Source organism: Clytia hemisphaerica, unplaced genomic scaffold (genome assembly GCF_902728285.1).
Source record: "Clytia hemisphaerica strain Z4C2 unplaced genomic scaffold, Clytia hemisphaerica genome assembly, whole genome shotgun sequence".
Lineage (NCBI taxonomy): Eukaryota > Metazoa > Cnidaria > Hydrozoa > Leptothecata > Clytiidae > Clytia > Clytia hemisphaerica.
Genome location: NW_027104121.1, coordinates 198611 through 212303, shown reverse-complemented (window position 1 = coordinate 212303; position 13693 = coordinate 198611). Strand labels below are relative to the sequence as shown.

The 13693-nt window shown below is 33.1% G+C and overlaps 2 protein-coding genes across 2 annotated transcripts; both read right to left on the bottom strand.

Annotated features, from left to right (window-relative positions):
* Positions 1-268: 268 nt before the first annotated feature.
* On the bottom strand, positions 269-3744 carry LOC136813525 (uncharacterized). Its single transcript, XM_067070044.1, has 10 exons — positions 3602-3744; positions 3224-3320; positions 2485-2814; positions 2146-2263; positions 1946-2037; positions 1705-1801; positions 1237-1460; positions 771-879; positions 426-600; positions 269-294 (listed from the first exon to the last, which is right to left on the bottom strand). The coding sequence occupies exons 1-9, from the start codon at positions 3682-3684 to the stop codon at positions 536-538; spliced, it is 1215 nt and encodes a 404-aa protein (XP_066926145.1). The 5' UTR covers positions 3685-3744; the 3' UTR covers positions 269-294; positions 426-535.
* On the bottom strand, positions 3713-10206 carry LOC136813520 (uncharacterized; the record flags this gene model as incomplete). Its single annotated transcript, XM_067070039.1, has 8 exons — positions 9754-10206; positions 5770-5883; positions 5491-5559; positions 5248-5373; positions 4746-5078; positions 4491-4589; positions 4086-4324; positions 3713-3796 (listed from the first exon to the last, which is right to left on the bottom strand). Coding segments are annotated over exons 1-8 (1137 nt in total), but the record flags the coding sequence as incomplete, so codon positions are not given.
* Between the last annotated feature and the right edge of the window lie 3487 nt (positions 10207-13693).

Below are 13693 nucleotides of genomic sequence, written 5' to 3'. Positions count from 1 at the left end.
TGATTTCGAGTTTACAATCCAAAACTTCTCGGAAACAGGCTTTCACGTGCTACATAATCAAATTAAAGCTTCAAATCTGTAAAACCGAATATGTAAAGCCTCAAAGCTGTAAATACATCTTTAATTATTTCTTACTTGTTTCCTTTGATTCTTCCATCAATTTTTGGATCTTTCCTTGCATGAAATTAATAGCATTTCTCATTTCGCTAAATAAAATTTGCTTTTCTTCAATGTAGCGTTGCCTTTTAAGATAAATATCTTAAAAGATCTCCACAATTATCCTGCGTTTAACAGCTGAAAAAAAAGAAAAAAGAGACTCCTTTAAATAATCTGAACTTCAACAAAGCCAACTTTTCCATAATGAGATCTAGAGAAAACAACACGTCATAGGCTGTCTTGAAAAAGAATAAATATCTCCTAATTACCTTCAGAATAGGAGCTATCGTCTAACCAAGGTAAAATTCCTTTGCCGAGATGATTATGCATTTCCTTATTATTTGTTTCTCCGGTCAACATTTAATAATCAACAAACATATCAATTTCTGCTTTCTTTAGAGCGGTCAGTTTTGATCGGACTGTTTTCCTTTTTTTTACTTGTATCTGAAATAGAATCAATACCAACGAATAAAAATCTAGAATGTAATACAAAAATGTTCTAACATTCATAGGATGCATGTGTAAATAAGATTTTGCAAAAATAATAACAATCTTTAAATTGCATCTAATTTGTTTACTAAATGAAAAAAAAATAAACAACAGAGGCAAAATACCTTTTTCTCCAACTTGAGCATTCAACAAGGTCTTTTCAATTTTGGACTTTTCAATTGCCTTTTTGATTAAAGGCAATAAAATCCCTTGGGAAAGGCTTGTGTGTGCATTCTAAACAAGAATTGTTTTAAGAAACTAAGAAGATCTTTTCATTTAGCTGACTTAGAAGAGCGCTAGGGATGTTACATATTGGAAATGTCTATTTTTGGACTTTTTGAAATTCAGTAAAAATAAGTTTGTTAGGAAAAGCTGGCGAATGTTTAATTCACAATAATTTCAATTTTTCATAGGAATCTCTTTTTAAAAATGTTTAGCCCGAATTGATGTTAACTTCTTCAGAAAAAGAGCTCAAATCTTAGTTTTCTTCAAATCAAGCTAATTAGCAATTTGACCCCCTATTTGACTAACAGCCCTAATTCAACCCTCCCTTAAGCATCAATTAATAAAACAAAAATAAAGAAGTCGTACCAGTAAATCTTCGACTTTAATCTCTTTGGTAAGTCGATCAAGTTCTTGTAATTGATCCTGCTTATCAAACTCTAACAACCGATAGACTTTACCATAATCCATTGTCTTGGGGAATGATAATCTGCTAACAACTATGTGATAGTCAGGTGGAAGGTGAAGCTTTTCCACCAGAAGAAGAAGCTTTTCAGCGTCGGAAGGTTGACGAACCACTCTACTTCTCAAACCTAGAAAAAGTTACAACAAAAGAACAAAAGGTAGAAGTAAAGCAGAGTGAAGCCAAGTGCAGTGAAAGCCTGTAAAAGCCAGTAGAAACTGCAAAAGATGTACTAACGGGCATGGTGTTTTGGACTAACTGCTTGGACAGTACATTTGTAGCAATTTTTATAATTTATACTGATATATAATACATATTGAGCAAAGGTCTTCAATTGAGGACAACGCGCCAAATCCTAACATCAACACTGTTACCTAATGCTTCTTTTTGAATTTCATCCTTCCATTGCATTATGATTTTAGTTGGATGTTTGTCTGACAAGTCACCAATCATTTTTAAATTTTCTTCATTCTAAAACCAAAGAAATTATAGATTAGGAAAAGACTGAGTCCTTCTGGCAATTGACGTACAAATAAATACGCTCAATCATCTCTCACACGAAGTATCATGTCATGCAAAAACCTTTCAACGTAGCAAATTACCGTATCTTGTTACCTTGTAATATCTCTTGACCAAATCTGGTACAAGTTTTTTGATTTTGGATTTGTTCCAGTGAAGAACTGCTTCTGTTAGTGTTTCTTCTCTTCCTGAAAAATTAAATCAGAAATAAATAAAGGAAAAGAACAACTGTATTAGTGACATAAGGGAGAAACGTACTTGAATTAAATATATTTGACTTAATGAACAATATTTACTTTCAGGTAATTGATACTTTGTACTATTTCCAAACCGAGAAAGATAACTGAACAATTGCTCTGTTTCCTCTCCTGTTGAACGTCCGGTACCTTCCAACCATTCACCACTCCAAACAACCTAAGAATTAAGGCATAAATATAAAAAAAACAGTATTTCAAATTTTGCAACATAATACTTGTCTTATCGTTTCGCTCAGTTTCGCTCCAATCTACAGCCACCTAGACTGGGGATGGTTACAGAAAAGTACTTCACTGTAGTACTTTAAGTTGATTCAAGGTCCAATGAGGGGCGCGTGAGAAGTCAAAGTACATCCACAAATAAATTGATGAATTAATTACCTGGCATTCTATAGAATGGCCCTTAGCGTGCATTATTGATAACGCTGGCTTGATTGACTCCTTAATTGAAGCATCATCACGAACCATGAACGGCCAAAGCTTGCACATAACATCTGCAAAACAAAATCTAGTGCCATTTGGAATCATAGATTCCTTGATCAAAAAATAGGGATAGCCACATACTTCGCCTCTGAACATATTAATGGCTTTTTTTGCCATTACATGACGACAAGTTGCCACCTCTAACCCTGTCTCATCGAGCTTTGCCATCTTTCTTGTTACATTTTGTGCTGCCGTCCATGTCCCACCACAAATCGCGCCATTATTATCCTAAAAAGCAATGCAACACAAATTTGCATTACGTTTTTTTAAGGAAACACGTTTTGCTGAGCAGGCTTGATCTTTTAAGCATTCATCTTTTTTCCTGAAACGTTTCTTAGATGTTTCTTAATCTAAAAGCATTTTGTTCATTTCTGAAATTAATTTTGGAACCCAGTGACTTTCAGTTAATCTATTTTTAGGTTCCAAAGCTTGTTACTCAGGCGAAGTTTATTAATTGCTTTAATAGTTTAAAAAGCAAAAAAATATATGAAAATGGAGAGATTTTGAATTTTAGCCTGACTACGTTTCCTCAATGTTTCTTAATTTTTTGGTATTTTGAGCTTCTTATTATTTATGATAATGGTAATGATTAGATAAAAAATTAATAAATAGACCAACATTCTTAAAATTATAATACCTTTTTTGATTGATTTTTGTACAAACGATCAATAAATTTAGAAACTGATTCATTAGGAATAATGAATCTTCCGTCATAGAATGATTGTCTCTGCCTTCTAAAAAAATATAAATGAAATTGAGTTGCATCTTTTTCAGGGGGTCAAGCAGTTAGTACTTAATAATGTCTATCGTGGATGTCCATTTTTCAAATGGAAAATGCAGTTAATACTAAGTGTTCTGAGTGAAAGGGTGTGGAAGAACTTTTCGAAATTCTTAAGAACATTTAGTATTTATAGTTTTCAAGAGCATATGTTTAACCTCAATCCTTATTAACCTAAGATTATTGCTAACAATTTTCGATCGAAATGATAAGCTAAAACCTTCTTTATTCACTTACATTCCCCTTTTGTAACGATAAAGCTTTACGTTTCCATCCACATGTGAACTATGGGGGCGAAGATGACATGCTGGACATTCCATCCAATCTTTGGATTGAATAAGGTCTTTTTGATCCAACCACAAACACCATTCTCGGAACGCCATCGCCATCTCGGAACGCCATCGCAAAATTAGTCGGATTGATGGTAGCTTTCTAAAAAAAACGATTGCAAAATGTTAGCTAGATCTGCTTCTGTATAGTTTGGAACTAGTAGTTTGGAATTAAAACAATTTACAACGATATTCCAAATAACTAACAATTGCGCCTTGGTATTATAGTCAGATAATCAATAAAAACAAGAAAAACCTTTGATAAGGCTAACAATTATTCGAGCAGCCCCATTTACATTTATAAGATTAAAAAATTATGATATATTGGGCAATAGAATAATAAAAACAATGGGACCAAAAGTGTTTTGTGAGTAAAACCAATAAAAACGTACCCTACAAAAATCATCAGAAATTGAGTTGAGGGACTTTAGAAATGCTCGTTCAGAGGAACCAGGCATGAATTTGCGGAATTTGTCCCACAATTGGAAGACTTCCTCTTTGAAGAGGTAGTTTAAACTTTTCGGATTTCCAGGCCAGAAACCTGAGGAAAGCAGTACACTTGTTGTGAAAGGATCAGTCAAAGATGTACATTCGTTGCAACGTAGGTGGTATTTGTTGACATCAAAACGGCCTGTAAATAAAGTTAATAAAGTAACAACAAAAGTGAGACTACAAGTTTAAAAAAACTTCTATAGGTAATCAAATGAATATAAGTGAATAAATTTGGTAACAATTACAATTTTAAGAGGAGATTCCTATAATTGTTGACTTTGAAATTTCTAAATCAAATTGCTTACCTTTCAATGTAACGACAATGCAATACTCATCTGTAGCGATCTTGGTGACCTCCTTACTGCCACAAACTGAACAAACACATTTAAGTGGTGGATAGCGAACTAAAAGTTAATGAAAAAAATAGCAATTCACAGATGTTCCCTCCCTTTTTGTGATTTTGAGAAGTCTCTATGCACTATGATTAAAGTGTGTATATGAAGCTGTTAGATGTATTGCATGATACATTTTCTAATTATAACTGACTATTTGAAAAATACCTGTTGGTATAATTTCTTTCTTCTCATCCAAACACTCCAGAACATCTAGGTACCTGCCAGAGGACAATCTATCATGAAATGGATTTGCCAAGTGGAAGACATCGTCACATACATGACAAAATGATTTGTGACAATCCATGCAATAAAGATCACCAAGTCGATCACAACACACATTACAATGTTCATCCAAAACTTCCCTAGCCTGCATTGTCCTCCAAATATTCTTCCTCAGCAAATCCCAATCTTCTTGGCAGGATCTTGATCTTTCGAACCATGACTTCTTCTTCTTTTTTGTTTTGACAAAGTTAAGAAGGGTTTCTAACCAACTATTCACTGAAATAAATTAAAATAGTTGATCGTTATTACTCTGTTACATTATAACACCAAAAATGTTTTTTTTTGCCAGTTTTTTTTTTATCTTACATAGAGTCTTATAACAGTGAAAATTTTAAACAATGTTTTTTCCTTAATTGTCTTCAAGAAGGGATGATATGATACCTACTTTTTGTATCACTTTGTGGATTTATGTCATTTAATTCTTCATTATCGATGGTGTCCACATTTTCTGCAATTTGCCAGTTTGAATTTTTTGCATCAATATCCAAAACTTGCTCATCTGCAGTGATTACTGATGAAAATAACAAGAAAGAGTTGAAATTTCAATACATACAAGACACACAACTCTATTTAGATTTAGGTACCTCAATATTACCCAGTGCATAAAATAATGTAACTGCACATTTACCAGTATTTGATATTCTTCTTTTCATTCCATTGTTATGTTTTGGTCTCTTCAGCTTGTAGATCCTTTGACCTAGATTATCCAATCCAAAAAAAAAGAGAAAGAATGCATGCATTTAAAATTGAACAAGACAACAAACCTTAGCTAAAGATTAAACCTTTCAAAAGTTTTTGTGCAATAAAATTCAGGTTGAAAAGTTTGAAACAGGGAGAAATCTCTTTGGTCTGTATTGATGACAAAATTTAGAGTTTCAGTTGTCCCGCACAAACAAAATATACTAACCAGTTTCAGCAGATCTCTTGAGTTCAACAAAGCAAATCTCTGATTTTTTCTTGGGTTTTGCTTTAGCTTTAAGTGATTTGTTAACTGCCACAATTTGTTTCATCAAACCAAGACCTAAACAAAGTGATGTGTAGACAAAGAATTTTTGTAATTTTTAGGTTTTTAGCAACCTTCAAAATTTTCCATGGGATGAATATTATCCTCTTTACAAAGAAATAACAATTTTTCAAATCCATTCATGTTAAAAGAATAGTTTTAGTGATTAAAATGATGCTATCCAGTGATCTGCAGTGTTAAGGAAAATAGAGAAATAGAAAAAATAGAGAAAAAATTATGATAATATGCATGTTGTGTCAATTATTTTTTACTTTCTGTAAGTTTGATATAAACTACATATGATCATATTGATAAAAAATTATCAAGGGTGGTAGATTCTACCCCCTGCTTGCCATTAAGAGGGTTTAACTTGTCTTGTCTGAACACTGCTTTAAAGTAATTAAACAAAATCAAACCTTCAAAATTTCATATCTTGTATAGCCAAGGTGATAAGTCAATAGCAGTAAGTTTAGTTGCAAAAGAAATGGTGAAAACATGCTTTCTTTGCAGAATACTTTTTATATATTTCCAAGGCAACTAAAATACTTTGTTTTTCAAAAGTAACTGAAGCCTATTCCCAAGGGCAAAAAAAACATTCTTGGTTTTATCTAAAACATCAGACATAATGCTACATGGATGATATGTTTTTTCTTGTCCTTTGACAGTAATTGATTGCTTATCCTTAGCCTTGTGTTATTGTTAGCAATTGACAACTAATCAATAATAATATATCAATAATCAATTCTAATTGATTGAAATTTGTTTTAAATAATATATATTTCCCTATTTGCAGCACTGTTTATACATGTAATAGCTTTTCAGAAACATCAGACGTTACAACTTAAAAAATTCCTGAAATTTATAAATTCTTGACCAGCAATCATGATCTAGATAACTGATAAATGATAGATTAGCACTATTGATCACCCAATAAAATTAACTAATAAATATTAATTAGACAAACCTTGATCATTACACTAGTTTAGCATTTTATCCCTATTACACTTATCTAACTTATTAAATAAAATTTATTTTTAGCAATTGTTTGAATCGAAGACTCCCCCATTTCAAATTTTAGCCACTATTTTACAAGCAGCTTTTCTTTATCTTTGCATATATAACTCTTTTGTTTTTGTTTGGCGTCTTGTTGTGCACCTTCCTAGTTTTGCTGGTTGTTCTGCCACTACTTTACTCTAATTCAGCCTACTCTAGCCATTTCTCTAATTTAGCCTTCTCAAGTTATTTCTTTGTGTCCTCTGTTAGTGCAAAAAAATTTACATAGGTTATTTACTTTTTATTTTTATACAATCTTATAATTTGTATGTATGGATAATGGGTCTTAGGAACTTTTGATACTCAAAATATAGATAGATAGATAGATAGATAGATAGATCATTGCCGATTTTTAAAATCTGAATGCAAATCATTTAATCATCAATTATCAATCTCATGTCATATCATGTAATCCAGACTGTCTTAAAAAATCCAAGTGTTTGATTAAAATTCAAGGAACTTCTGCAAAGTATGACAACAGAGAAAGTTCAGCAAACCTGACAAATATTATAGTTCCACAAAGTTCGACCAGTAAATTAGTGTGCAGAGACTTTAGAGCTTTGAGTAGTGGCCATCAGTTTAACAGGCACATCATGCAGATTTTTTCTTCAGTTCTTTAGTTCTATTAGTTTGACAACAAAACTTAATAGAAATTTATCGACCAACAAAGTTTGATTTTTTAAATTCTAAAAAATTGGTTTATGATTAGTTCCATGTTTTTAAAGGAGGTTAATATTAATCTTAGAGATTTTTAATTAATCTTTAAGATTGAATAGAGCTTTCGGGATTCTATGACATCGTCTTAGAAAAAAGTTAAGGTTTCTTGGACAAAATATTTTTTGTGGTTAAATTTAAGATTGGACACTATAATAAATTATTAAATCATTCTTGTGTAAATTTAAATTACATAAAACTCTCATTTTTTAGATTGAGATATCGGTTTTCATGTTTCATATCAGACCAGATATCGGTCTATTGCTCTTTTTGGTTGAGGTAAACAAATATTTTGGATTTCTTTTTGTTTTCGATTAAAGATTGCTCCACGTTCATATCTATTCAATACCATCGAAGGGTGATATATTGCACTTTTCTGCCATACTTTTTACTCACTTTATTTCCTTTGTTTTACTCAAAATTCCAGTCATCAAATTAAATCTCTTGTTTACAGATTGAAACATGTGATCAATTACAATCTAAACCTTACAAAAATTTGCCTTCGTCTTTAAAATGTACATATTGGCGATTTGGTAAAATACACCCTGCAAAGTATGGCAGAGAAGGTACCACTGTACCAATGTATCACTCTTCGACGTTACTAAAGAGCTTGTATATAATTCAAAAAAGCTGAGTTAGCAAACAAACATTTCTCAAACTTTAAGACACAGTATGGTGTTTTATATATATGCAGTAATGGTCATACATTAATCAAATAATCGTAATTCAAATATTGATGTGTACCTTAAAAGAGAGTACCATGGAAAGGTGATATCGTGAAGTCGGGTAACTTGCATCAGTGGAGGGAAACTTGCATAGCCATCAATTAATGACTGATCAATCAAAGCAGCAAAATTTCAAAACAAATGAACTACCCAGCTCTGCTCGCAGCTCTACTCTACCATTTTTGTTTTGATTTAATTTTATATTATAATGACCAGCCAGGTCATTCATTTTAAAGGCTATGCATATTAGCCTCCACTGATGCAAGTTACCTGATCTCCAGTACATTGCGCTATCTGCCATCATAAACCTTTGCACTGTGTATTTTAAGGAATATAGCTGTAATATAGCAATATATTATACATTTTAAAAACGAAAGTGAATTTTTGTTACAGCATGTGTTTTGATTTGAGTTATTCTTGATTGATATATTGACTTTAATCTTATAATATCCAGACGGTGTCGATCGAACGAATCGAACGCCGAATCAATTGAATGCAATTGAACACAATCAAATAATTGCAATTCGATTGTCGAACGCAATCGAATCGCAATCGAATATTACCCAGGATTTGCCGTTCGATTGCTTCGATTACGTTCGATTGTATTCGATTATGTTGGAGTACGTTCGATTGATTTAGATTTTATTCGCTTTCATGTGATACTTGATAAGCGCTCGGCCGCCCACGCTAAAAAGCTCTAACAGAGTGATCCAATTTAATTTTATCGCAATCAAACTCAGCGAACATAATAGACCTTTTTTCAAAGAGGACGTCCTGTTGAATAATTATGTAGTCCAGCCATAAAAACAATGATAGAGCCATGCATAATTACTGTATCATGCATATTGTAATAATTATGCATGGTTTTATCATTGTTTTTCTGCTGGACTACATAATTATTCAACAGGGTGGCCTCTTTGAAAAAAGGTCTATTGTAATCGAACCAATGGAACATAGTCAATGATAATCGAATCGCAAATTATTCGATCACGTTCGATTACGTTCGATTGGTTCGATTACGTTCGATTGCGATTTTTGTTCGAAGTTCTTCGATTGACACCGTCTGATAATATCAGATCACAATCTACTATCATGCCTTTCAGTGGTAAATGTGGTAAATGCTTGTAAATGCATATGCATAAAAATTAGGCACTGTGGACTGTGGACCTGTGGACTGAGGTTTGATTCCCACTTGCAGCGGTTCACTTGGCAAGTGGATGAACCTTCGCCAGAGTCAACCCATGCCATGTGAGGGGAATTGGGTAGTCAGTTCAAGGTGCTGACTGGACTGGGCATTAAAAAACAATCACAAAAACTTGTTTTTCCACCACTCGCCGCATCATTTTCACAAAATGTGGCAAATGAAAATGTTGAACACAAAGAAGAAACTACTTACTTGTCTTTCTTGGTCGCTTTGACTGTGATGGCTGTGAGGAACACTGCTGCTCACCATCATTATTTTCTGCCATAAATAAGTAATAATATGTTGAACTATCTGTTCCTGTATGTTTAAAAGAAATTCAATTTGAAAGTAGCCATTTTAATTTTAGATAGAAAGTTCAAATCAAGACAACAAAGCAAAGCTTTTCGAGTTGTGCAACAATGGATAAAACTTTGTTATCTTGATTTTATTTCATCCAGCAAACAAGATAAGTTGTACTGACGGTATAATAATTACTGTATACTTTTTGCTTTCCCTTTGTGTCCTTGGGTTAGATACCCGGGTTTCTTTTTAACCGTATAGCGGTATTATCATAGTTCCGTAGTTTTGATCATTAAATCAACTAAAACCATTGATTGAACGATTAAAACGAAAAACATGATAATCATTGATTTAACGTTCGCTACTATGTTGAAATTTGGGCCTATTTGTTTCACTTACTATAAATGCTGTAGATGCTATCTGCTAAAAGTGCTATGCAATTCCATGAAAACTTTGAAAATGATAGCAAATATTGCAAGTTGTGTTGTCTGCCATCTTGATAATCCCTGGTTGTACTTTGAATTTTAAAAAGTAGCTTTGGATCTATTGTTTATTCTCAGCTGTGTGGCGACTATCCCGCCATTATGAAAGTAACTGCTATTTTGATTCAGATATAGACCCGTACGTGGAGCACGGTGAATCAGGTTGGAATTGTCCCGTGGGGGGGGCGTACTTAGGCAAATGGATTTCCAAAGTCCCGCTAAGGGTCGAAAAAATAGGAAAATTTCAACTTTTTACCCCCTAAAAGATCGAAATTTGGTCAAATTGGTCGAATTTGTCCCAATAAGGGTCGTAAAATTCACAAAATTTTTCAACCCTAGTACCCCCCCCCCCGAGGGAATTGTGCATTGAAAACTGCAAAATGAAATATCCCCTGTTTCAAATTAAAATGCAACTCGTAACTGGTAATTTCATTTTCTGAAAGTGGCAACTTGTAACTAGTCCAGGCTTCCAATCAATTTAATAAAATGTCAAGTGTATGAATTCAATATGATTGGGTGAATCATCCCACCATACATGAAACTAGCCTTTTTGGAGTTTCATAAATCTGTAAATTTTTCAAACACCAAAGTTAAGTAGAAAAGTGATCAGCCGTAAATAATAATCATAACATTTACAACATAATATCTCTTTGATTCATTTCTTTATTGGTAGTCCAGTTCGTCCTCAAAACTTTAAAAGTGCCCTAACATCTTTGAAGCTCTTATGATTGAGTTCATCTATCTGATTACATGATAATCTCCAAGTATGTTGACTGATCATCTGACTGATAAAGCAGATACAGCAGTTTGATATCGACATCAAGCTCGTTAAAGTCAAGTTCAGGCTGTCGCTGGGTTAACTTTAGCTCTTGAGGAGAGTAGCCCAGATGATAAAACTTGTATTTCTGTTACGAATATGAAGAATATGATTTGATTGCCAGTAAAATATTCTCACAGTTTATTTTTCTGATCAAAATTTTTAACGTTTTTTCTGCCCGTCGCTTCTCGCTTGTGTTTTGATTTTTTTTCAGAAAAATCTGCTGACTCGGTATATTTCGACCACGGGACAATCCAGTAAAAAAATCTATATCTGTGCCGTATAACTAAGGTGAAACAATGGTACGACGTCTTCCTTTTTCCAAGTCCTTACAGTAAGGTATCAAATTCCTAAAAATGAGCTTACTTTGGGCCTATTTGTTTCATCACTATTTTTGCTACATTTACTGTAAGTGCTCTCATTTCAATTTTCTCTGTCCAAATATGTTGCACTTCTTGTAAATAAACTTGCAAACTCCCTATCAGCAAAAATAGTAAAAACTTCAACCTTCTGCAAGCAAAGCATAATCGCAATTTCTTCACAGTAAAAATTGCATCTAAAATCAGACTGGATGACATTTTATTAGCCTGATTGTCGATTTTGAACCAATTAAATTTGTTAAAGTTTCTTTTTTGTTGTTAAAATTTTTGTCTTCAAATTACCCCCCCCCCTCTTATTTCATCCCCATTCATTAGTGGCGTGATTGTGAAATTTTTGATAACGTGAATATGTAAACCTTTTTTGTGTAAATATGTAGTTTTCTCTTTGCCCACTGAGTTTGTGCAAATTTCCCCGATCTTCAAATGTTTTTCCCGATTTTTTTCTAATAGTTTCCCGAATATCAAAAGAAAATTTGCTTGAATGCGTGAATTTGGGAAAATAATTGCGTGATTGCGTGAGTTGAGGGTCTGCCAGGTGGGGGGCTTGATAATGGACAGAAAACATACTAGTTGTTACAAAACAATGTTTTACACTCACCGCCTCCTCCTGATCTGTGGCGCAATTACACGATTCCACGCCAGCTTTACAATAGAATGGTCTTATGGGGCATCCCGAACAGTTACATGACAATGTTTCACCTGCTGAAAAAGTAATATAAGAAAGATACAATGGAATCTGAATACACGTCTTTTTTAAGAAACTAGTTTTACCAAGCAGCCTCGATGTTTCTTAAGAAATCGTCCTTTTGAGCCTTAAATGTTTCTTACATGTTTCTAAACTTTTTGACATAGAATTGAAGGCTGGATTTGAAGGTTCTTAAAAAAACCGAATTAAAAAATGTTATTTTCTCATTCTCAGCCTCAGCATGTTTTTTAGATGTTTCTTAATTTTTAGGCATTCTGAGCCTCATGTTTCTTAAAAGTGTGTTTCTTAAAAAAAACGTGTACGCAAGGGTAACACAAATTTGTTCGAGTAAACGAAATTTCGAGTTATAGAGTAAGGGGGTTTATAAGGCATTGTTAGCTGAAGGAACAAGAAAAAAAATTATTCGAGTTGATAGGAGACATACATTCGAGTTATGGAGGTTCGAGTTAAATTTATTGTACTATGAGAGTTGAGCTAAATTCAGAGTTTCAAGGATAAGAAAAGTACTAAAATCATCATTAAATTTTTTGGACCTGCTGTTCGATGATTACACTTGTGACCTGATCTCTATATTGAATCTCTCCAATCCTTTTATATTATAAAAACCAAAAGATTAAATTATCAATTACCTTCCGTTTCTTTGAAAAATGTCACAGCCACTACTGCAAAAAAGAAAAACATCAATAATTTCGACATTTTGTTTTCAGTGAAAATATGGTATTCTTCACTTGCGAAATGGTTCCCGATAAGTTATAAACTGCTATGGTGGGACTCAAAATTTTCAGATTCTTTTATAGTATTCTTGATACTTTTATTGTAGACACCATTTCGTTATAAGAAATATTCATTCAGTTCATTTACTGGTCTTTAAGGGGTCATTTTGTTTGTGAATTCAATCTTTCTTTTAAAAAAATGCATACCGTCTGTGATTTTGAATGTGAAAGTACTTTTTATTTAAGACTAACTATTTTGAGATTCATCGTTTCTCATCATTTTCCCAGAAATTTTGTCTATAAAGCTGAAACGAATCATACGTTATTGTTTGACTATTTATAGGTCACTTTTTTAGTTTTTTTAGATTTCACCATTTCTCACTTTTCCCAGAAATTTTGTCTGATAGCTGAAACGAATCACATGTTTAACTCTGAGATGACTTTGACTTAGCTGGGAGACCCGTCTACTCTGTTCGTGTGATTTCGGAGTATAGCATTTAGTTAAAAGGAATAAAAATATAGAAATAACAGAGTAGCCCAGAGTAGCCGGGTATTTTTGTAGATGCCAAATCTGGTCGCAGAATTCTATTGGCTGTCAAACAATTGTTGAAATCACGTGATATTATTGTTTTGATTGGAAGTGCGCGAGCCTGATTGGCCAACCTTATCAACGGCTTTTTTGGCACGAAATTCAAAGCAAATGTAAACAAATTCAAACTGGGCAAAAATACCATACTCTCAATGAGTAGCTTCTG